At 58.6% G+C, this 23,168-nt stretch overlaps 1 protein-coding gene across 1 annotated transcript; it reads left to right on the forward strand.

The window, feature by feature from the left end:
* Window positions 1-1,393: 1,393 nt before the first annotated feature.
* LOC133362331 (protocadherin Fat 1-like) lies at window positions 1,394-21,144 on the forward strand (the record flags this gene model as incomplete). Its single annotated transcript, XM_061581260.1, is given in 17 exon segments — window positions 1,394-4,625; window positions 4,760-4,884; window positions 6,447-6,642; window positions 7,607-7,668; window positions 9,100-9,405; window positions 9,771-9,984; window positions 10,301-10,440; window positions 10,591-10,884; window positions 11,162-11,164; window positions 11,225-11,435; window positions 12,457-16,167; window positions 16,503-16,886; window positions 17,027-17,229; window positions 18,201-18,354; window positions 18,466-18,705; window positions 20,418-20,807; window positions 20,935-21,144. Coding segments are annotated over 17 exon segments (10,075 nt in total), but the record flags the coding sequence as incomplete, so codon positions are not given.
* Window positions 21,145-23,168: the final 2,024 nt, after the last annotated feature.

Below are 23,168 nucleotides of genomic sequence, written 5' to 3' on the forward strand. Positions count from 1 at the left end.
AAGTGATGCAGTAATTTTAGCCGTGACGGTCCCACCTGATGACGGAGACTTGTGTTGCCTCCGAAACGTCGTGATTTATTATTTTATTTTATTTCCATTATTACTTTTATTAACTTTTAATTTAATTTTTTACCTACGTGACTTTACCGGAAAAAAAAACCTAAGAGTATGAATCCTTGCAGTCAGGAAAGCTTCAAATCTAGAGTTGTGCTAGTTAATTCTGATATACGTTACAGCCAGTTAAATTGGCATGCTGGTAACTTGCAGTAACGTAAAACAATGTTCAACTGCTACCACAACTTTGTTAAAAAATTGTTCGTTAAAATAATTAAACATGTCTTACCTTTGGGAGAACGGCAGTCCCTGAAACGTGTCTGTGGAAGAAGATGGTTGATATGCACGTGGCGCGAAAAAATGCCTCGAGTTGGGGCGGAAGTGTAACGTTATTAAATTAAAAAACCTCCCGATTAGTAAAAGTAATCAATTTGTTGCATCTTTGACTTTCCTGATAAAATACAATTAAATTCTACTCAGTTATTGATGGCTGATTTTATTCAAACAAAACTGAGTAAAATACAATTAATAGCTAATAGAAATGTGTTGAATTCAGCTCAATGTGATTCTAAACTACACATAGTCATTATTTTTATGTATAGGCTACTCTTATATATTTACTAAACATTAATTAACCCCAGTCTCGGTTTTTACAGTGTAGTACTTGGTGGCAAACCCCTTGTTGGCAATCACAGAGGTCAGACGTTTCTTGTAGTTGGCCACCAGGTTTGCACACATCTCGGGAGGGATTTTGTCCCACTCCTCTTTGTAGATCTTCTCCAAGTCATTAAGGTTTCGAGGCTGACGTTTGGCAACTCGAACCTTCAGCTCCCTCCACAGACTTTCTATGGGATTAAGATCTGGAGACTGGCTAGGCCACTCCAGGACCTTAATGTGCTTCTTCTTGAGCCACTCCTTTGTTGCCTTGGCCGTGTGTTTTGGGTCATTGCCATGCTGGAATACCCATCCACGACCCATTTTCAATGCCCTGGCCTAGGGAAGGAGGTTCTCATCCAAGATTTGACGGTACATGGCCCCGTCCATCGTCCCTTTGATGCGGTGAAGAAAACAGTATTTGTATATATACTGGTTGAGAGTGGGAGGAGCCAAGGTAGGCCCTGAATATTATTGTTGTGAGGTTCGGTGCGGCTGAAAGCACGCTGTTAGGAATGAGCCTTACCTTGGTTTGTGTTTGGTCTTGATCTGACACGTTAGAGGAGGAGGACCGACACCCCATTGGGAGCGCCGAATGAACTCGGACTTTGGCGGTGCCCACCTCTCCGACCGTGGCTCCGTGTAGTCATCAGGCTCTCGGGCGCAGAGCCTGACGCCCGACACGATGGCCTCGGTGCTCCTCCCGCTGCTGCTCCTGCTGCTGCCCCCGTGCAGCAGATGCCTCGCCGGGCGACAGGTCCGGCCGAAGCCTCCCTTGCGCTTCACCAGCCTGTCCTACAATGCCACCATCTATGAGAACTCGGCGCCCAGGACGTACGTGGAGAGCCATGACAAGATAGGGATCTACGTCCACCGCTCGGCCTCTAGGGCCCGGTACGCCATCGTGTCTGGGGACGAGGTGGCCGCGTTTAAGGCAGAGGGACTTGTCGTGGGCGACTTTCGCTTCCTGCGCATCCGCACCGGGAACGTGCCGTTGGACCGCGAGCGGCGCGGCGCCTACACGCTGCGGGTGAAGGCCTTTACCAAGAACGGCCACGCTTCGGCGTTTGCCACCGTCTTCGTGCAGGTGATGGACCGCAACGACCAGAGACCGCTGTTTTCGGCGGCGTCGTACGCCGCGAGCATTGCCAACGACGCCCCGGTGGGCACCGTCATCCTTCGCGTCGCTGCCACGGACGCCGACGAAGGCCCCAACGGGCGCTTCCGTTACACGCTGGCGCAGCGCTCGGATGTGGTCGCCGTGCACCCGACAAGCGGCGCAGTGATGATCGCCAGGAGGCTGGTGGAGCCCGGCGACGTGGCGCTGCACGAGTTGAAGGTGCTGGCCGTCGATAGCGGCGGGCTGAACAGCTCGGCACGCGTCGCGGTGAACGTGAGCCGGGCGAACGCCCACGCCCCGCGCGTCGTGGTCGTCGCGAGCCGCGAGCCGCGGGCATCGATCGCCAACCCCGCCGCCGCCGCATACGCAGAGCTGGCGGTGGAGGACCACGACGCCGGGCCCGAGGGGGAGATCCGTGCGGTGGAGATCGTCGCCGGCAACCCCCTCCAGGCGTTCTCCATCGCCCCGACGGACGGCGCCAGCCCTGCCTCGGCCTACGCGGTGAGGCTCTCGGGACGGCTGGACTGGACGGACTTCCCCTTTGGGGTGAACCTCACCGTGCAGGCTCTCGACGGGGGGAGGCCGCCCAGGTACTCGCAGCCCGTCACGGTGACGGTCCGGGGGGGCGGCGCCACCGGCGCCTTCGAGCGGCGCGTCTACGCGGGCGCCGTCGAGCGGCGGTCTCCGCCCCGCGCCGTCGTGCTCGCGGTCAGAGCCTCTTGCGGCGTGCGGAGCTGCCGGTACGTCGTCCGAGGCGGCGCCGACGGCGACTTCTTCGCCGTGAACCCCGCCACCGGGGTCGTCTCCGTCCGTAAGTACCTGACGGCGGTCGACAGACGCCGTTTCGAGTTCGACGTCGGGACCGACGCCGGCTCGCACGTCGCCAGGGTCGCGATTGACGTCGTGGACTACAACGACCGCGCCCCGGCGTTCGAGCGGCACAACTACTCCGCCTCTTTGAGCGAAGACGTCCCGGCGGGCACCTTCGTGATCATCGTGCACGCCGCTGACGAGAACGAGGGTGACAACGGCCGCGTGACGTACGGCCTAGCGGACACCGAGCCCGGCCCCTTCGCCGTTGACCCCCGCACGGGCATCGTCGTGACGACGGGGCCGCTGGACCACGAGGAGACGGCGGGGGTCTACTGGCTGCGCGTGCGAGCCTCGGACTGGGGGACTCCGTTCCGCCGGGAGGCCGAGGTGACCGTGACGGTCCACGTCACCAACGTGAATGACAACGCGCCTGTCTTCGAGTCTGTGGACTGCGTCGGCGAGATCCCCCGGAACCTCCGGCCGGGCCAGAAGATTTTCACCGTGTCGGCCATCGATGCTGACGAGCTCCGGCCAACGTTCTACGGCATCGCGACTGGGAACGAGGGCGGCTTCTTCTCGCTCAACGGCGCCCTCGGCATCGTGACGCTGGCACGCTCCCTCGCTGACATCGGCGTCGGTCCGGCGGGGGCCTTCCGTCTGGGCCTCACGGCCACCGACGGGGAGCTCTTGGCGGAGACGGCGTACCTGAACGTCTCGGTCGTGGACGCCGCTCCCGGACGGGCGCCGTCATGGCGGTGCGCCGAGACGGGAATTGCCCGGAAGATTGCCGAGAGGATCCACCGGGCAAACCAACGGAGAAACCGCCCCGTCGCCGCAAGCGCCGTCAATCGGCACGCGCCGGCATTCGCCGCCCCGGCAGTCGCCATCGAAGTCCGCGAGGACCTGCCCGTTGGGGTTGTGGTCACCCGAATGGAGGCCACAGATCCAGACGACGGCTTCGAGGGTATGCTGCTGTACGCGCTGATGGACCACGACGGGGCGAGCGGCTTCGCCGTGGACGCGGAGACGGGCGTCGTGAGGGTTCTGCTCCCGCTGGACCGCGAGGCCGCCGCGTCCTACCTCGGGAACGTCGTCGTCCGCGACCTGGGCACGCCGCGGCGCTCGGCTAGTGCCACCCTCAGGGTCACCATCTTGGACGTAAATGACAACCCGCCAGAGTTCTCGCGGCGCGTCTACGCGGCCCGGGTGCCGGAGAGCGCGCGGCCGGGCCACGAGGTGCTCCGGCTGGAGGCCGCCGACCGCGACGAGGGTGACGCGGGCGCCGTGCGCTACCGCCTGCTGTCTGGCACCGACCTCTTCCGCGTCGACGCCAAGACGGGCGCCCTGCTGGTGGCGGCGCCGCTGGACCGCGAGCGGCAGGCCAGCCACGCGCTGCTGGTGGAGGCGTCGGACCTGGCGCCGAAGAGCCGCCTCTCTTCTGTCGCCGCGGTGACCGTGACGGTGGGGGACGTTGACGACCACGCGCCCGCTTGCCCGCCGGCCCCCCTCCGTCTCCGCGTGCCCGAGGACGTCCCGGTGGGGGCCGTCCTCGGCTGGCTGGACGCTCGCGATCCCGACCTGGGGCCGGCCGGGAAGGTGCGCTACTCGCTGCCGGGCGAGGGCGAGGGGGGCGACACGTTCTGGGTGCATGAGACGAGCGGGGCCCTGCGCGTGGCGCGGCCGCTCGACTTCGAGAGGCGCCGCCGCTATGAGCTGAAGGTGGCCACGCGTGACGGCGACCCCGCGGGGCCACCCTCGGCCGCCTGCCGGGCGACGGTGGAGGTGGCGGACGTGGACGAGAACGGCCACGCCCCGCGGTTCGCGGAGTTTGCGATGGCCGCCGCCACGCGGGAGGATGCCCCCGTGGGGGCCGTCGTCATCGCCGTCACGGCCACGGACGAGGACGAGGGGCTGGACGGGGAGGTGCGGTACTCCCTCATTGACGAATCCAGCCTGGGCGTCTTCAGCATTCATCCAGAGAATGGTAAACCACACCTACTACCACCACTACTCTCCCCCCCCCCCCCCCCGTCATCAACATCCTCACGGCGCGCGACGCCGGCTGAGGGCTCGCGCCAGCGCCCATCTCGTGCCGTGCGTGTCGTTCCGCGCCGGCAGGGATGATCGTCACGGCGCAGCCGCTGGATCGCGAGACTGTGAGCGGCTACTGGCTGGCGGTGCGCGCTACGGACCGCGGAGTCGTCCCTCGCTTCTCCACGCTACACGTCTACGTGGAGGTGCAGGTACGGAAACTCGCACGTACGTGCGTACGCACCGAATACCGTGCGTCGTTCTTTCCCCTGTTGTATATGTCAGGTCTTGAAAAATTGATACGAAATAATATTAAATGGAATTTAAAAAATCATAATTATCTGAAAGTATGCTAGTTTATGTAATTGTGCACATAATTTATGCTAATTCAGAAGTTTAATTGCATTGACTTGGGCAAATGTATGTGTCGCCAGGGATCGGTGTTTTATTCTCGAGTTGTGATATATTGATATCCAGAGGCTGGAGATGTAGCTTAGTTTTCACTTAAGCTTTCTTGACTGCCAGAATTAATGTACTTTGGTTAATTATGAGGTTACGTAGTTAGAAATTTACATTAAGAGATAAAATAAGGAATACTGCAGTTTATAATGTCGACTTATTCTTATAGCCAAGCTTCGAACTTTTACCGTGTATAAAAAAAAAATATCAATTTTAATGTCCATTTGCCCTGTGCTCTGTGTCCGTGCCAGTGATTCTGGATATTTGTTTGTAAACGGTCCAAAACGTCTGGGGAGGTCATGTCATGCGGTCCTTTGACAATCTGGAGATTTCCCAGATCGCCGTTAACCCCTCTATGCCCCGGAGTTTGTTATTTGATGGTTTTATGGCCTCCTCCCTCGAGTTGCTTTCAATGCGGCAAGGCAGCTGGGTGGGGTGTGTGCCTCACCCATTCATGCCCCATGCTCGCCCCGATCAATTACTTTAAAAAAACATTGGCAGAATAATTCTTCTTCTTGGTTCTTTCGGTAAAGTCATCACGTAGAAGGGAAGTAATAAAATAATAAAAATAAAACATAATAAAATAATTCTCACGACGTTTCGGACAGCGTCTGAATTTCAGACGCTGTCTCCCCGACAGACCTGTTCTCCACCTGAGGACGGCTGCTTGCGTTGTGGCCGAAACGTCGTGAGAATTATTTTATTATGTTTTATTTTTATTATTTTATTACTTCCCTTCTACGTGACTTTACCAAAAGAACCAAGAAGATGAATCCCTGCAGTCACGAAAGCTTTTCGGTAAAGTCACGTAGAAGGGAAAAAATAAAATAATAAAAATAAACATAATAAAATAAATCTCAGATAATAATAAAATGAAAACATAATAAAATTATTATCAGATAATAATAAAATAATTGAAACATAAAAAATTCTCAGATAATAATTAAATAATACAAATAAAACATTATAGCATAATTCTCAGATAATAATTCAATAATAAAAATAAAACATAATAAAATTATTATCAGATAAGAATACAATAATACAATTTAAACATAATAAAATAATTCTCAGATAATATTTAAATAATAAAAATTTTACATAATTAAATTATTATTAAATAATTACTTTATTGTTTTATTTGTATTCTTTAATTATTTCCCTTCTACGTGACTTTACCGAAAGAACCAAGAAGATGAATCCCTGCAGTCACGAAAGCAGCTTTAAATCGAAGAATAATTCTTAATATACATTTCTGGAAAAAGGCCTATATACACTACACCCTCCCCCCCCCCCCCCCCCCCCCCCCCCCCAGGACGTGAACGACAACCCCCCGCAGGCGTCGCGTCCGTGGTACCAGGCCTCAGTGGCGGAGAACTCCGATGGGGGCGTCCGGGTAGTGCAAGTGAACGCCTGGGACCTGGACAATAAGGGTGCCCGCAGCAGGGGCCTCGCGTTCAACATCGTCAGCGGAGACCCACAGGGATTCTTCACCATAAACCGCACAACAGGTGGGGGGTGGAGAATGTAGTGTATAGTGTACGCTACACTATGATGCACGGCACTACTACTATACACTACAGAACGTTACATTTCGATTTGAAGCTTCTTTCGTGACTGCAGGGATTCATCTTCTTGGTTCTTTCGGTAAAGTCGTCACGTAGAAGGGAATTAATAAAATAATAAAAATAAAACACAATAAAATAATTCTCACAACGTTTCGGCCACAACGCAAGCAGCCGTCCTCAGGTGGAGAGCAGGTCTGTCGAGTAGACAGAGTCTGAATGACACACCCCAGGCTTGGAGCGACTATTTAAGCTGGGATGGAGGGGGGAAGGGCGCCTTGACAAAAGAATTTGCATACACTACAGAACGTGCCAATTCGTTACAGGTGCAATAAGAGAGTACACCGGCGATCGCCAACCGGCTGGATAGGCTCCGCTGCATCAGCCACAAGCCAATCAAGTTAAGTGGGATTGTCTGGGCCAAAGTTCAGGGGGGGAGCTCAAGGGTGCTTGCGGGGGAACCATCGGGAAGTCTTGGAGCGGGACCACGTCTCGCGCCTTCGCAACGCCGGCAGACGTGGAACAACGTGAACATTCGCAGTGCAGCGAAGAATGAGCGGTTATTACACGAAGGAGCGGGGAGCTGTCCAGCCGACACGGCAATAGATAAAGACGCCGGTCAACGTTCGTCGTCAAAGTCGTTTATTACGCTAGTGCAGCACTAACCGGTGTGTGTTGGTGAGCAAATCCAGCAACATTTACTATCGACGCATTTCCATTTGACACGATGTGACCCAACAGAGCCTGACATCACGGGGTGCTATTTGTCGTATTTAAGTTGTCAACTGACAAGCTACCCCCCCCGCCCGCCCGCCCCGTCTCCACGTTGACTCCCACCCCACTGTGTGCGTGTGCCGGGCGGCGTGGGATGGTTGTGGTTGACCTCCGGTGAACGGACGACTCGTTGCAGGCGTCATCTACACCAGCAGCAGGCCACTGGACAGAGAGAAGCAGGCAGAGCACGAGCTGGAGGTGAGAGTCACCGTCAGGGTGGTGGTGGTGGTGGCGGGGGTGGTAGTTGTGGTGGTGATGGTAGTGGTGGGAGTCCCTGACCCTTCATGATGGTGAGCGGGCCCGGGTAAAACTACGTGGCCGGGAGTCAGAGCCGTTCCCTGTACACATTGTGGTGCGACAGGGATGTCTTCTGGCTACATCATGTAACATCTATTTTGACCACGTAGTTCGTGAAGCCTTCAATAGCTGTAACGGGGGAATTTCCATTTGGTACAGATACAATGGGAGGCTGATCGATGCCCGGGGGCGATCAAGGGATGGCTCCCTATTTCTCAACCATGTTATGCATGCCGATGATCTGGTAATTGCTGCCCACTCAGAGGAGGACTTGGAGGCGCTGCTGCTGAGACTGGAGTGTGTCACTAAGAGGTGGGGCCTTACCATCAGCCCCACCAAAACTAAGCACCTGTCTAGGTTTTTTGTACCATTGGACACTACACCCCCACAACTCCCAATCGGTGATGGGGCAGTTGTGGAGAGAGTGGAGAGTTTCCCATACCCTGGCAGTGTGCTCATGACTGGCTTCCGTTTGACAGTAGAGGTCTCGCTCCGAATCAGTGGAGCGGCATTATCTTTTCATTGGTTGCGTAATGCTGTGTGGAAGCTACCTGGTCTGTCGCTCTGCACGAAGCTTCAGGCCTTCTTGGCCAGTCATTCCCACCCTTCTCTATGCTTGTGAAATGTGGACCCCCTCCCCTAATTGAACATCTTTGCCGGTTAGAAACATTTAGGCTGACCTACCTATGATCCATCCTGGGTTTAACTAGGGTTGATTGTGAGGAGCTCACAAATCATTGAAAGATCTGCACAAAGACCCATCAGTGAGCTCATCTGGCAGGCAAGGCTGCGTTTGCTGGGCCATGTAGCCCGCATACCCAGCCACCGCATGCCTAATCAGCTTTTGTTTGGCCGGATCGAGGGGGCTAAACAGGCACGGTCTAGACTGGAGATGGAGTGATGTGGTACAGGAGGACGTGGAGCTGAGTGGATTTGCCGATGACTGCTACCAGCGGTGTCAACATTGGCCTCTGTGGAGGAGGTTTGTGAAGGACGCTACTGGGCAGTTGGAGGCAGTCGCCCTTCAACAACAACGGAGGGCGGAGGAGCGACGCTCACAACAACGAGCGGAGCGCCGGGTGGCTAAAGCACAGCAAGTTGGCACTGTAGGGGGCACAGGTGGTGCATCGGCCAGTCATTTTGGTCAGTCGACCCGTGGCACCTGCTGGGTCTGCCCCGTGACCTCGTGCCAGTGGGCGTTCGACACTTCACGTGGCCTCAATGTGCACATAACATGGCACAAGCGTCGTGGTGACGTCACAGCCACCTAGTGGCCGAATGGCGGTTGTTGTTGTTGTTGTTGTGCTTGTGTGTCCCGCCCACCGGCGCCAGGTGTCCATCGTGGACGGCGGCACGCCCCCGCGTGAGGCGAGGGTGGCGGTGACGCTGAGCGTCTCCGACGAGAACGACAACGCCCCACGCTTCCACCGGAACCTCACGCGCATCTACGCCGTGGCGGCAACGGAGCCCAAGGCGGTGGCCATCGCACGCGTCTACGCTGCCGACGCCGACCGGGATGGGAATGGCGCGGTGTCGTACACCGTCCGCGGGTGGAACAACGATTACTACTCCGATGAGCACGGAGTCGTCTACAGCAAGAACAACTTTCACCGTGCGGGGACATTCCACTCCATCCTGGTGCTGAGCACACTCCCTCACACTCCTCCCCCCCCCTCCTCCTCCTCCCTCTCAGACACGCGCCCTCCTCCCTCTCAGACACGCCACCACATGCCTAATCAGCTTTTGTTCGGCTGGATCGAGGGGGCTAGAGAAAAGATGGAGTGATGTGGTACAGGAGGACGTGGAGCTGAGTGGACTTGCCGATGACCGGTACCAGCGGTGTCAAGATCGGCCTCTGTGGTGGAGGCTCGTGAAGGATGCTACTGGGTAGTTGGAGGCAGTCGCCCTCCAACAAAAACATGGGGCGGAGCAGCTATGACCTCGACGCAAGGGCCCCCACCGTGAAACGGAACTCACCGATCTTGGCGTTGTCCGCCCCGCAGATCCAAGCCAGGGACTGGGGTGACCCGCCGACCTTGTCGTCGACAGCCACCATCAACGTGGAGTGGATCGCCAATCCCAGGCCGCCGAAGATGCCCGCGGCCTTCGCCCGGAGCCGGCACGTGGTCACCGTGGCAGAGACGGCCGCCGTGGGGTCCGTGGTGATCGCCCTGCCCACGCAGACCACAGGGACCCTCCTCTGGTTCAGCATCACAGGTCACGCGGTGCCACCGCACATCCAACCCCACATGACGCGTCGATGGTGACATCGTGACGGTGTATTCTTAGGTTTTTTTCGGTAAAGTCACGTAGGTAAAAAAATAAAAGTAATGAAAGTTAAATAAAAAATAAAATAAAAATCACGACGTTTCGGAGGCAACACAAGCTTCCGTCTTCAGGTGGAACAGTCACAGCACGATTGCTGTATCAATGAATCCTTGCAGTCACGAAAGATTCAAATCTAGAATCGCGACGGTGCGTTAATGGTGACGATGATGATGACGACGACGGTAGGGGCGCCGCGTGTTTACAGGCGGCGACGTGGAGCGCAGATTCCACGTGACGGAGCACGGCGGCGTTGTGGAGGTGGCCAAGCCGCTGGATGCCGAGCGGTTCTCCTCCTACCAGTTGACCGTCACGCTCACTGACGGGACCAACGCTTCAACCACCCTGGTGGGTGGGCGCGCGTGTCTGTGCGTCTGTCTGTCGAGACTTTCAAGGCGACGTGACCTCACGAGGCCGGGGGCATGTTCATCTCTCGCCAATTTCCTCACCACCACCACCACCCGCATCGCCACTTTGCTCACCCCCACCCTCCGCTAGGTGGTGGTGACGGTGCAGGACGTGAATGACCACCGGCCCCGCTTCTCCCGTGACCTCTACGAGGCGACCGCCACGGAGGAGAAGGAGGCCTCTGCCAGCACCACCCCGATCCTGCGGCTGCAGGCGACTGACGCCGACGTCACCGCCCGGCTCTCCTTCTTCCTCGTCGGCTTGGGCGGCGGTGATGCCGTGGAGAGCCTTCGTCTGTTCCGCATAGACCACGTCACCGGCGAGGTCACCGCCGCCGAGAGGCTGGACCGAGAGGCAAAGCGGAGCCACGTGCTCACCGTCATGGTGAGGAAGGCGCCGCGCCGGGTGTGCACGTGAACTTCTGCGCTGTGCATTGCCGACTGGTGCTAATCGACGGTGATGATGATGACGCCGACGCCGTGACCACTTTCTTGCGTGGGGACCATAGTGCACTTTATAGTTTACTGCGTAGTAATGTAAGCAAGCCGTGTAACCAAATCGCCACATTTTGTTTCGGCGACGCCAAACCTTGCCGATCGGCCGTGTCAGGCGGCGGTGGCACAGTCGGAGGACACCGAGGCGCCGGTCACGTTGCCACCAGCAGGTCGCTCTACCGCGGACGTTGTCTGCCGCGAGAGCACGGCCGTCTCTCTCTCCCCCGCAGGTGCAGAACGGCAGGGTCCCCGTGAGGCGAGCATACGCCATGGTGACGGTGAGCGTCGACGATTCCAACGACCACGCGCCCGTCTTCACCGGCGGCCCCTACAAGGCCCTCGTGGCCGAATCGGCAGCCGTGGGCTCCGCCGTGATGCGCGTCGTGGCGCTGGACCGCGACGAAGGCCCCAACGCAGACATCGGCTACAGCATCAGACACGGTGACCGCCGCTGCCGCCACTCCCACCCGCCCGCCCGGGGGGAGATTCTGCACTGGGGGGCACATTTCCAGATAGAACCAACACTCAACCTGCTACCCTTCACAAGCCACGCCAAGCATCTGGAGGTCATAAAACAGAAACATGAAACAACAGACTTGGGGGCAAGGTTAGCGACTATCTAGAAATCTCCAGATTGACAAAGGGCATATGACCCCACCTTCCCAAACGTTCTGGACAGTTCACAAACACGCGCACGCTGTGAGCGTACGTACACACAGCACCGCGCGCGTTCACACTCTCGTCGAAACCATACGAGGTTGCGAATAGTTATTAATGATTTATTACCGGCCGACTGCGATTTGCTGTTAAGTCAGTAAGGATCGACAAGGCAGGCCTACACTATCGCCCAAGGGTCTGTACCCGTTTCCGTAACAAAGGCTCGCCGCGGCTGCTGTACGGCGGCGGTCCCCGCGCACACCCGCCACGCTAATCAGCCGTCCCCCTCCTCTTTGGCTTCCCCTTCATTTGTGGCTGTGGACCCCTGCCGGCCTTGTCGATACGTGTGTGGTGGGTGCGTTTCAACCGTGGTGGCTGGACAGCCCCCGCCGTGACCACGCAATCTCAACCCGGGTCACAGCGCCGCGGTGTGAGTTAGCATCGGGGGAGGTCGCCCAATTCCCTGGCCGCAGGAAACCGTGAAGATTATCCCTACGAGGGCTTTCGGGTAAAAACCTGCCGGCCAGGAGATCTCCCCTCGGCGCTCTATGGGGGGAAATGCGTGAGGGTGTGTTTATATGGGGGGCAGTGAGGGGGAAGCGGGGTCGGCCCCGTCGCTTGGTGGTGGCGAGGTCGTAGATGGGGCGCCCGCCGAGCGGCTTCGCAGCGGCGGCGGTGGCATCACAGATCACTTGGGAGCCGACGGACGCCGCGGTTTCCCCTGCGTCGTTTGTCCTCGACATCTCGCTTTGGTTTTGATGACGTGAACTCGCGCTCATCCGATTCTTCCGAATTCCCCTGACAGGAAACGTGGGGAAATCCTTCACCGTCCACCGCACGCGGGGCGTCATCTCCGTGGCGAAGAAGCTGGATGGCTCTGCGGTGGAGGCCTACGAGCTGGTGGTGAGAGCGGCGGACAAGGGGCGCCCGCGCCGCTTCACGAATACCACGGTTCACGTCGTCGTCGTCGCCGCCAACGTCTACGGCACCCGCCCCAAATTCGCCTCCGGTGGCGTTGGCTACTCGGCGGAGATAGCCGAAGGGGCCGCGCCCGGGAGCGTCGTGCTCGCGGTTGGCACCTCCGGCTGGTCAATGGTCACCTTCGAAATATTGGAGGGTGATTCCCAAGGCACCTTCGACATCCACCCGACATCCGGGGTCATCGCCACCAAGCGACCGCTGGACCGCGAGCGGACGCTGTCATACCGGCTGACGGTGCGGGCCACGGACGGGGCGAGCCTCTCTGCAGACGCGTCGGTGTCGATCCGCGTGCTCGACGAGAACGACAACGCGCCCGTCTTCGACCGCCCGCGATACTGCGGCGCCGTCGGCGAGGAGGCGCCGGCGGGAACCGCGGTCACGGACCCCGACGGAGTCCCGCTCGTCGTCCGAGCCGCCGACGCGGACGACGGCGAGGGGCGCGCGACGGTCGCCTATCAGATCGTCGAGCACGAAGCCAGGAAGTACTTCTCCATTCACCCGCACACGGGGGCCGTCAGGACTGCCGGCGCCCTCGACCGCGAGACGACGGCAGAGTTCCGCTTCCGGGTGGCCGTGTTGGATGGCGGCAGCCCGATGCTGTCCTCCGAAGTGCCGGCCGAGGTGACCGTCGCCGTGCTGGACGCCAACGACTGCCCCCCGGCGTTCTCGACGGCCGCGTATGAGACGGCGCTGCACGTGCCGACCCGCGCCGGCGTCCGCCTGCTGACCCTGGTGGCCTCCGACCCGGACGTCGGTGCCACGCTGACCTACCGCGTCGCCTCGGGAAACGTCGGAGGCGCATTCGCCGTCGACGAGCGCACCGGGGATGTCGCGGTGCGGAACTCCTCCCTCCTCGCCGCCGGCTACGACCTCGGGATCGAGGTATCCGATGGGAGGTTCTCCGGCGCCACGCGGGTGAAGGTCTCCGTGCGGGCGGTCAGCGGCAGGCTGCGGGTTCCACCAAAGTACTCTGCGCGCGTGCTCGAGAACGCCACGGTGGTTGGATTCGTGGCCAAGGTCGTCGCGACGGGGGGAGACCTCAACGAGCCGCTGGTTTTCCGCTTGCTCAACCCGAGCGGCGCATTCCAGATGAGGTGGAGGGCGGGCATCCTGGAGACGACCGGCGTCGCATTTGACAGGGAGGAGCGCGACCGCTACGAGCTGCTGGTGGAGGTGAGGGGCGGCTCCCGGGCGCGCCCAGACGTCGCTCACACGTCGGTCGAGGTGCACATTGTAGATGTGAATGACAACGCCCCGGCGTTCGTCGGCCTGCCGTACCGCGCCGTTGTCGTGGCGACAGCGGTGCCGTGGAGCGCCGTGCTCACCGTCACGGCCCTCGACCGGGACATTGGCGAGAACGCCAGGGTGAGGTACTCGTTGAGGGACGACCACAACGGTCGCTTTCACATCAGCCCTTTCGGCGGCGACGTCTCGCTGAGGAAGAGCTTTGCCCCGGACGAGTCGGGCAAGGACTTTGTTGTGACCGTGGTGGCGACGGACTACGGGACTCCTCGGCTGTCGTCCATAGTCGACGTCACGGTCATGGTGCTCGATTGGGACGCGCCGGTGTTCGAGAGTCCCTCCTACGTCGCGTGGGTGCCTGAGGACGTCGGGCCGCCCGCGCCGATCGCTCACATCCGCGCGACGGCCCCGGAGGGCCTGCCTCTCGTTTTCTCCATTGTCAACGGCGACCCCTTCGACCAGTTCTCCGTCGACTTCGTCACGGGCGTCGTGAGCGTCGTCGGCCCGCTAGACCACGAGACGCGGGCCGCCCACCGCCTCACGGTGCGAGCCGCCTCCCTGGCGACGGGCTCGCATGCCGACGCGAGCCTGGATGTCATCGTCGGGGACGTCAACGACAACCGGCCGTTCTTCGCGCAGGGAACCTACGCCGCCATGCTGTTTGAATCTGCGCCCCCGGGGACCTCCGTCGTCCATGCGAGAGCTGTCGACGTCGACGCCGGCTCCGACCGGGCGCTCCGCTACGAGATCGTGGACGACGGGGAGAAGGGCGGCGAGGGATTCTACGTAGACCCCGACAGCGGGCTGGTCATGACCACGGCGTTCCTGGATTACGAGCGAAGCCGGCTTCGTCGTTTCTCGGTGAGGGCGACAGACGGCGGCGAGCCTCCCCTTGCATCCGATGTCATGGTGATCGTCGCCGTCAAGAACGAGAACGACAATGCGCCGTTGTTCGAGCGGCCGTTGTACGAGGTGTCCGTGGGCAGTCTAGCTTGGCCCGGGAACTTCGTGGCCGCGTTGAGGGCGTTTGATGCTGACATGTCGGACGCCTACCGGCTGCGGTACGCCATCGTCTCCGGTGATGACGACCCCGCGAACTTCGCAATCGACGCCGAAACGGGCGTCGTCTCCGTCGCCGCCCGCCCTCAGAAGAAGCCGGCCGCTCGCTACCACCTCCGAGTCTCCGCCACAGATGGCGCATTCGTCGCCGATGCCATGGTAGTGGTTGACGAGCAGCCCGCCAACCGGCACGACCCCACCTTCGGGCGGGCCCAGTACGTGGCCAAGATCCCCGAAAACTCTGAAGCAGGAACTCCGGTGGCCTCGGTGCGGGCCACGGACGCCGACGCGGGCGCTTTTGGGCAAGTATCGTACTCCATCGCGAACCGGTTCGCCCGCGACCACTTCGCCATCGACGAGAGCGGGCGGATCTTCGCGAGGGCGCCCCTCGACAGGGAAGACCCCTTGCAGAGGGCCGTGGACATCTGCGTCAAGGCCTGGGACGGTGGAGGCAGGGCGGCCTTCGTCACGGTCAAGGTGGTCGTGACGGACGAAAACGACAATGCGCCCCGGTTCATTGCCGCCGAGTACTCAGGCGGCGTCGCGTCGAGCGCCGCCAAAAGAACTCTGGTCCTGCGGGTCACCGCCACGGACCGCGACGAGGGGATCAACGCGGCGGTCGTCTACTCGCTCCGGAAGGGGCAGGACCCGGACGCCTCCGAGGACGTCCTGGAGGTGGAGCCCCTGACGGGCCGCGTCTTCACCAAGGGCGGCGGCCTCGCCGGCCTGGAGGGCTCACGGCTGTCGTTCTTCGTCGTGGCGGTGGACGGCGGCGGGCGCTCCGCCGCCGTCCCCGCCTCGGTCTCCGTGCTGCCCGCCGGCTCGGCGGCGCCGGCCTTCGCCGAGGCGGCCTACGAGCTGACGGTCGCGGAGGACGCGGCGGTGGGGAGCGAGGTCGGCGCGGTGGCGGCCGCGCTGGCGGGCGACGAGATCGCTGTGTACGCCGCGGTGGCCAGCGGCGGCGGCGCGGTGGCGGACGGCGGCGCGTTTGCGGTGGTCGCCGGCGACGGGCGGATCGTGGTGGCGAGGGCGCTGGACCACGAGGCCGCGGGGAGCCACCGCTTCGAGGTGAGGGCCACGTGGCGGCGGGGCGGAGCCGACGTCACGGCGCAGGTCCCGGTGACGGTGCGCGTGGAGAACGTGGAAGACAGCATGCCTGCGTTTGAGTCGAGCACCTACGAGGCCGCCGTGTTGGAGAACCTACCGGGCGGGGTGCTGCTCGTGCAAGTGAGAGGTAACGCAGCCGTGTGCGGCGCTGGGCTCACTCGGTCAACACAAGCGGTATATGTGTGGGTGTGTCTGTGTGGTGTGTCTATGGGTTTCTGAGCGAGTAGTCCATGGGTCGCACAGGTAGCTCCAAATGGTAGGGCTGCCACTCTTTGGTAACCAATTTATTGGGAAAATATCACGGCGGGAGGAAGTGGCCGCAGGGACGAGGCGTGAAAACGGCAGGGCAGGTGGGGGACCCTGCCTGACGCTGGGGAGACCGCTTGGGCATTCCGTGCCCGGCGGTCGCTCACAAAAGCCCACCGGCATTGCCGCCCCATCCTCCCCTCACCCGTCCCTCAGCGACAGACCGAGACGGCGGTGCCCGGCCGCTGTACAACTTGGTCCAGCCGCTGGAGAGCGACGCCGGAGGAGCGGAGTCACTCTTCACGGTGGATGCCGACAGCGGCTGGGTGAGCACGCGGAGCCGGCTGGACTGCGAGGCCCGTGACCGGCACCACCTCCTCGTCGAGGCTTTCGACCCGGCCCACCCTAAGCGCGCACCAGCCATCGCCGAGGTGCTCGTCATCGTGAACGATGACAACGACCACCCTCCGCGGTTCTCGGCCCCGTTGATCGACGTCCGCGTGCCGGAGGATGCGGTGCCTGGCCTGGCGTTGGCCGTCATCCAGGCGGACGATGCGGATGCCACGCCGGAAAACCGGAATCTTACGTACCACCTGACAGGTAGTTTATAGTGTAGTGTACACCTGTTGTGCTGCAGTGAACCCACCACTACATTTACAGTTGGTTGCGGAATCCTCTGCGTTAAACCGACTTTCGTCGTCACGCACTCTCCATCTCGACACCGTCCACGCTGGCCACAGGCGGTGACCCGCTGGGCCACTTCTCCCTCGGTCCCGATAAGAGCGGGGGCAAGTGGAGGCTGCGCCTGGAGCGGCCGCTTGACCGGGAGAAGCAGGAGCGCTACCACATGCTGGTGAAGGCCGCTGACGGCACCTTCACGAGGACGGTCGTTGTGGCCGTCACCGTGCTGGATGTCAACGACAACCGCCCCCTGTGTGACAAGGTACCCGTAACCGTCGACTCGCCGCACAGACCCACAGACTCATCCTGCACCACCTACCACTGCTACTAATACTACCACTACTACCACCACCCGACTGTAACACCATGAACACACGGTATACTTATAGTAGTAGGTTTTTACCCTTTTAAACTGGTACAAAACTGACACCTTTATACAAGGCATCATGTTTGCAATAACCACAACACAAGTAGTCAAAAATGCAAACAAAAAGAAGCAACTCTGATGATGATAATGTATGCACTGTCCTTGAAGTTGATTGGTCCACACCCGAGACGGCTTTCTTTAGAGCCTAGTCCCCATTGGTGTTGGACCAGATGACACCAGAAGGCGTACAACTCAAAGACAGTGCAATCTCAGAGTATTGAGAGTTCGGGGTAAGCATTTACACTATGAAACCTCTTTTACCAGTGGCAAAATATAGTAGTATACTTGCCTGCACGAGTGGACAGACGCCAGTAGGGGGTGGTTTGTGGGCCACCGGGGTTCCGCAGACCCCAATAGGGGGGCTGCGGGAATATTCTAGGATCCCCTGGAACACTCTGGAAGGAAGCCGTGGCCAGGGGTGGACAGACCCTGGGAGGTGACTAAAAGCCGGACCCCTGAATGGGTTCCCCAGTTCTCAAGTTGAAGACTGAAGACTGGGCTTAGAGTAGGACCCTGGGAACCCCCAGACCCACTGTCGTTGTACGGGCCAGGGCTGTAAGGGCAAGTGGTCGGTACCAAGGACCTTGGCTGGGTCAGCGGGTCAAGGTAGCCTCCCCCTAGGGCCCCTAGCCGGGGGACTGCGAGTGTACGTGGTCGCAGTCGATAGGCCACGGTAGCCCGGAGGCCATACCTCCCCCAGGCAGCGGGTGTGTTAGGGACCCTGTGCTATAGTTATTGTTAAAGTGTCGCCTCGACTACTGGCTCTCCTACATCTTTGGGCTCACTAAAATTCCGCTGTGCCCCAGCTGTGGTACAACATCACTGTACCGGAGGACATCGCCCCGCAAGTCTTCCTGCTGAGCGTTTCAGCCCGTGACTCCGATTCTGGCTCTAACGGAACCGTCAGATACTCGCTGCACGGTGCCGGAGCGACGCTCTTCCGCTTGGACCCCGTCAGCGGTAACACTCATCACACTCACTCTCTCCGTCACACTCTCATAGTCGTCGGGGTCGGGATCGAACCCACGTCCACCTCCTGTGAACGCCTCTCGTGGGCGTGGCCCCGCGTAGGGAAGCTCTTCACGCTGGCGCCACTGGACCACGAGGCCTCCCCGGCCCACGCGCTCGGCGTGATCGCCACCGACGGGGGTGGCCTCTCCTGCCGGGCGGAGATCCTCGTGAGGGTGGGGGACCTGGACGACTCGGCCCCGCGCTTCCCCGTGGGGTCACCCCGTGCCGTCGCCCTGCACTGGAGCGACGCCAACGTGGGGATGGTGGTGACGAGCATGCACGCCGTCGACTCCGACCTGGGTACGACGACGGTGACGACGTACATATTCTTAGGTTGTTTCGGTAAAGTCACGTAGGTATTTTTTTAAAATTAAAATTAATAAAAGTAAAATAAAATAAAAATCGTTTTGGAGGCAACACAAGCTTCCGTCTTCAGGTGGAACCGTCACAGCACGACAGCTGTATCAAGTAAGAGAAATTGCAAAAAAACAGTCCTTGTATATATACTGGTTTGAGGGTGGGAGGAGCCAAGGTAGGCCCTGAATATTATTATTGTGAGGGTCGGTGCGGCTGAGGCACGCTGTTAGGAATGAGCCTTTGTTGTGTAGACTGGTTGAACTCGGAGGTTCCAAGAGTTGTTAAGGTGCGGCTGATGTAAAGGTGCGTGTAAATGGGACTGAGCCTTTTATTATGTAGAGGTGGTGCGGCTGAAACCGCTGCCAGGAATGAGTCTTTGTTGTGTAGACTGGTTGAACTCGGAGGTTCCAAGAGTTGTTAAGGTGCGGCTGATGTAAAGGTGCGTGTTAATGGGACTGAGCCTTTTGTTATGTAGAGGTGGTGCGGCTGAAACCGCTGCCAGGAATGAGTCTTTGTTGTGTAGACTGGTTGAACTGGGAGGTTCTAAGAGTTGTTAAGGTGTGGCTGATGTAAAGGTGCGGCTGCTGTGAATGGGACTGAGCCTTTGTTATGTAGATGAAACAGCACTTTGCTACATTGCTGGGATTAATTTTAGATTTGCCAAATATGTGTGGTAAAACTTAAAGTAGGAAAACCAGTGCGTGAAAAAAGAAGAAGAAACTATATGGTAAGTGAAGAATAGTGCCTGTCAAATAAGATGGTCCAAATATGTGTAGTGAAATATTTTTTACATGGTTAATAACATCTTTCCAATGATTACTAAGTTTGTACCCATCATCACGGTTGAAATTATGTCTGTGTTTGTATATTTGGATGGCTTCGTGTAAAAACCCTTGATGGTAGCCAGGAGGTTTGCAGAGCACCTTGGTCTCGGAAAAGACAATTTCATGAGAGCCCACCGAGTTGTAGCAATGATCGGCAATGGCGGAAGAATCAGTTTTGCCGTGTTTCAGATCTGACTTGTGCTCGCGGACACGATCAGCGATATGACGTTTCGTTTCTCCAATGTAGCAATCACCACAAATGCAACTCAGTTTGTAGACTCCAGGGTATTGTAAGTCAGGAATGACATCTTTCACAAATGGAATTAGATCACGGATTTTATGTACTGTACTGAATCGGACTTGGATCTTATGTTTGTTTAGAATTTTGGAGATCTTTTTGGTCACGCCTGCTATGTATGGCAACGTGATGGTTTTGATCGGAGTTTCATGTGGCTGTTTCTGTATGGTGGGAGAAACAGCTTGGCGGATGGTGCGGTCAGAGTATCCTTTCATCCTGAGGGCCCGATGCACATGTCTTAATTCACTGTCCAGATGGTGTTGGTCAGAAATGCCATGAGCTCTGTGGTATAGCGTTTTGATGAGAGAATTCTTTTGAGATGGGTGGTGGTGGGAATCAGGTTTCAAGTAGGAATCTGTGTGGGTGGCTTTCCTGTAGACAGACCCAGCTGGGTCTGCCCCGTGACCTCCTGCCGATGGGAGTTCGACACTTCACGTGGTGGCCTCAACGTGCACCTAGCTTGCTTGGCACAAGCGCCGTGGTGACATCACTGCCACTTAGTGGAGACTGGCGCTTGATGTGTGTGTTCTTAGGCCCCCACCGCAGGGTCACTCACTCTCTGCTGAACTCTGCCGGCGACCGCTTTGCCATCGACGGCCGCTCGGGCATCATCACCGTCAAGCGTCTGCTGGAGCGCCGTGCCGTCTACAACCTCACGGTGCAGGCCCGCAGCGGTGGAGGAGTCTCGCTGATGCCGCCCCCCACCACCGCCGTGATTTTCGTGTCCCTCCACGACGACGACCGTGGCGTTGCCGCCGCCCCGGCATTCCGGCGGCTGGCCTACCGCGCCGCCGTGCCAGAGGACGCGGCACCGGGCACCGCGGTCATTGCCGTGGAGGCCGTCTTGAGCGGGGGGGGCGCGGTGAGCTACGGAATCGCCAGCGGCAACGAGCTCGGGGCATTCGACGTCGACCGGAAGCTCGGTGAGAGACGCAGCACGGGGCACAGACGGCGGCTCCCTCGGGTCGTGGAAGGTCCCCTGTCCGCCGTGTCTCTCGTAGACTCAGGCAGAGACGTGTGCTGTGTGTGCCGTGGTGTGCGTGTACCCAGGCGTGATAACCGTCGTGGCGAAGGCCCTGGACTACGAGAAGCGCCGCCACCACTACCTGACGGTGTGGGCGGCCGCCGCCGGCGACGACGCCGCCGCCTCGCCCAGCGCCGTCACCGTGGTGACCGTGGACGTCACTGACGTCGATGACGGCGCTCCGCGGTTCGCCCGGGGCTCGTAAAGCGCTGTCGTCGGGGAAGACGCCCTGCCTGGTATCGCGTGGCAATGGCGGTTACGTTGTCGCCAGGCCGTTGTCACGGTGGCGGCGTTAACCTGCAACAACGCAGTCACGTTGTCACTAGACCATCGGCAAGTTCTATTTCAACAGGATAATTTGGCTAAATTGCTTTAGTTATCGTCGTCGTGGTCATCATCAGAAGGTAGTAGCAGCAGCAGCTCAGTGGGGGACTTTACCTGCTGACCGTCAAAATGCACCACTGCTTTTGTTTTGTACAACCAGGATTTAAATTCGCAACCCAGCCGCCTGTAGGGCTACTGTGGGATGCCAGATGCTGCCAGATGCTGCTGCTGCTGTATAATGGCAGCAGCTAGCAGCCGCATCATAATGATGATGATGATCATGGTGGGTGGTAGTGTTTGTTGTAGAGTTGAAGCCGTTTCTCTGCTGCGTTTGTGTTGTGCGGTTGAAGCCACCTCCTTCGCCGTTTCGGCATCCGTTGAGTGGAGCGGCGACGGCAGCAGGGACAGCGTCCTTGCCACGGCCGGCATGTGGGTGGCGAGTCGACCGATGGTGCCCCTCTCTCCTGTTTGTTTGCTTAGACCCTAGCCCTGTTCAAAGTTGCGTTCAAATAAAAGAAACCACGTGGTTTGAAATGACGTATTTGCGGTGCTCTATATACTCTACATAATAACAGTCCGCCAATAAAGCGTTAACACGAGGGTTCCAACCTCGGTTGGAGTAACGCCTTCAGAGGAGCATTTTGCTCCTCTGAAGGCGTGTGCAGGTGCTCAGAGAGGGTGCATTTTTCAGCACTGCCGAGTTACTTAGCCTGCCAAACACATGGAAAATAAATCGGGTAAATTGTCACCACTGTCAGGTTGCTCTCTCTCACTACACTCGAGTATAGATAGTTGAACATATATGTACCCACTTCAGGAGGTACTTATCCCCAAATTATCCCTTATCAGTGACTGGGCCCGTACAAAAGGGTGAATGATGGACTGTCGACTGGCCCAAATATGAGCAGAATTAGTTGGTTACAACTTCCAGATAATTCCTCATATACACACATAAGTGAGATAAAGTACTGATAACTGGATACACAATGCACATAACAGGGCATTGGTGAAGTTGGCGGTGCGGATAAAAAGAAGAGTTGACGGTGGGAAAGACGAGAGAGGCCATTTTATTTTTTAAGAGGGCGATTTAATTCGTCGCATTTATTCCAAACGGCTTTGTTAGCCGGAAGGAAGACCTGCTAGAATAGGCCCCAGAGCTCCCCTGGCTCGCTGTCCTTATAAGGGCCGACCAGGGCAAGCCGGTGGCGTGGCCCCGAGAGCCCAGACCGACGAGCAGGTCTGGAGACTCAGGGTGCCGGGATCCCAACTTGACCAGGGCTGGGATAGATAGCCTCCCCTAGCTCCGTAGTGGAGGACTTGGGCATAGGTTAGCGGGGTTAGCTGTTGTGTATCCCTGTAACCCAGTGACCCGTAATTACTGTGTATGCACAAGTTGGTGTAATAAACAAGTGTGCCTCCGATCCTGTCGTCAAGCCTCCTACATACTTACTACATCTGGCGTCAGAAGTAAAACGTTCAACGATGGACACACGAGGGACGACACGTACCAGGGAGTCGGAGATAGAAGACGCCACGGCCGAATCACCACCAGAGATGGCCGGGGTCGGATCGGAGCAGCCAGGGCCGAGTACGCCCGCGCTGCTGCGACAGGAAGGGGGAGATGCGTCGGCCGAAGGACTCCGGTTGGCTCACTCCCGCCTGGCGGAGCTGCTCTACGCCGCGGCCGCCGCGTTGGAAGAGATCACGCGGCTGGGGGCTGGAGGGGCTGCGCGGGACGACGACAGCAGCCGACGCGGGGCAACGTTTCCCGCCATCCCGACGCGGCTCGCGGTTACATTTCCCGCCACCACTACAGTGCGAGCAGAGGGCGGGGCCGGCCCGCGTCAGGTGACTGCTGAGCGCCAAGCACAAGCCGTGACATCATCAACACCGGCCAGCGCGTCAACATCAGAGCGACCGGCGATGTCATGCTCGC

The sequence above is a fragment of the Lethenteron reissneri genome, unplaced genomic scaffold (genome assembly GCF_015708825.2).
Source record: "Lethenteron reissneri isolate LAM-NWPU_2019-01 unplaced genomic scaffold, ASM1570882v1 scaffold_1436, whole genome shotgun sequence".
Taxonomy (NCBI): Eukaryota; Metazoa; Chordata; class Hyperoartia; order Petromyzontiformes; family Petromyzontidae; genus Lethenteron; species Lethenteron reissneri.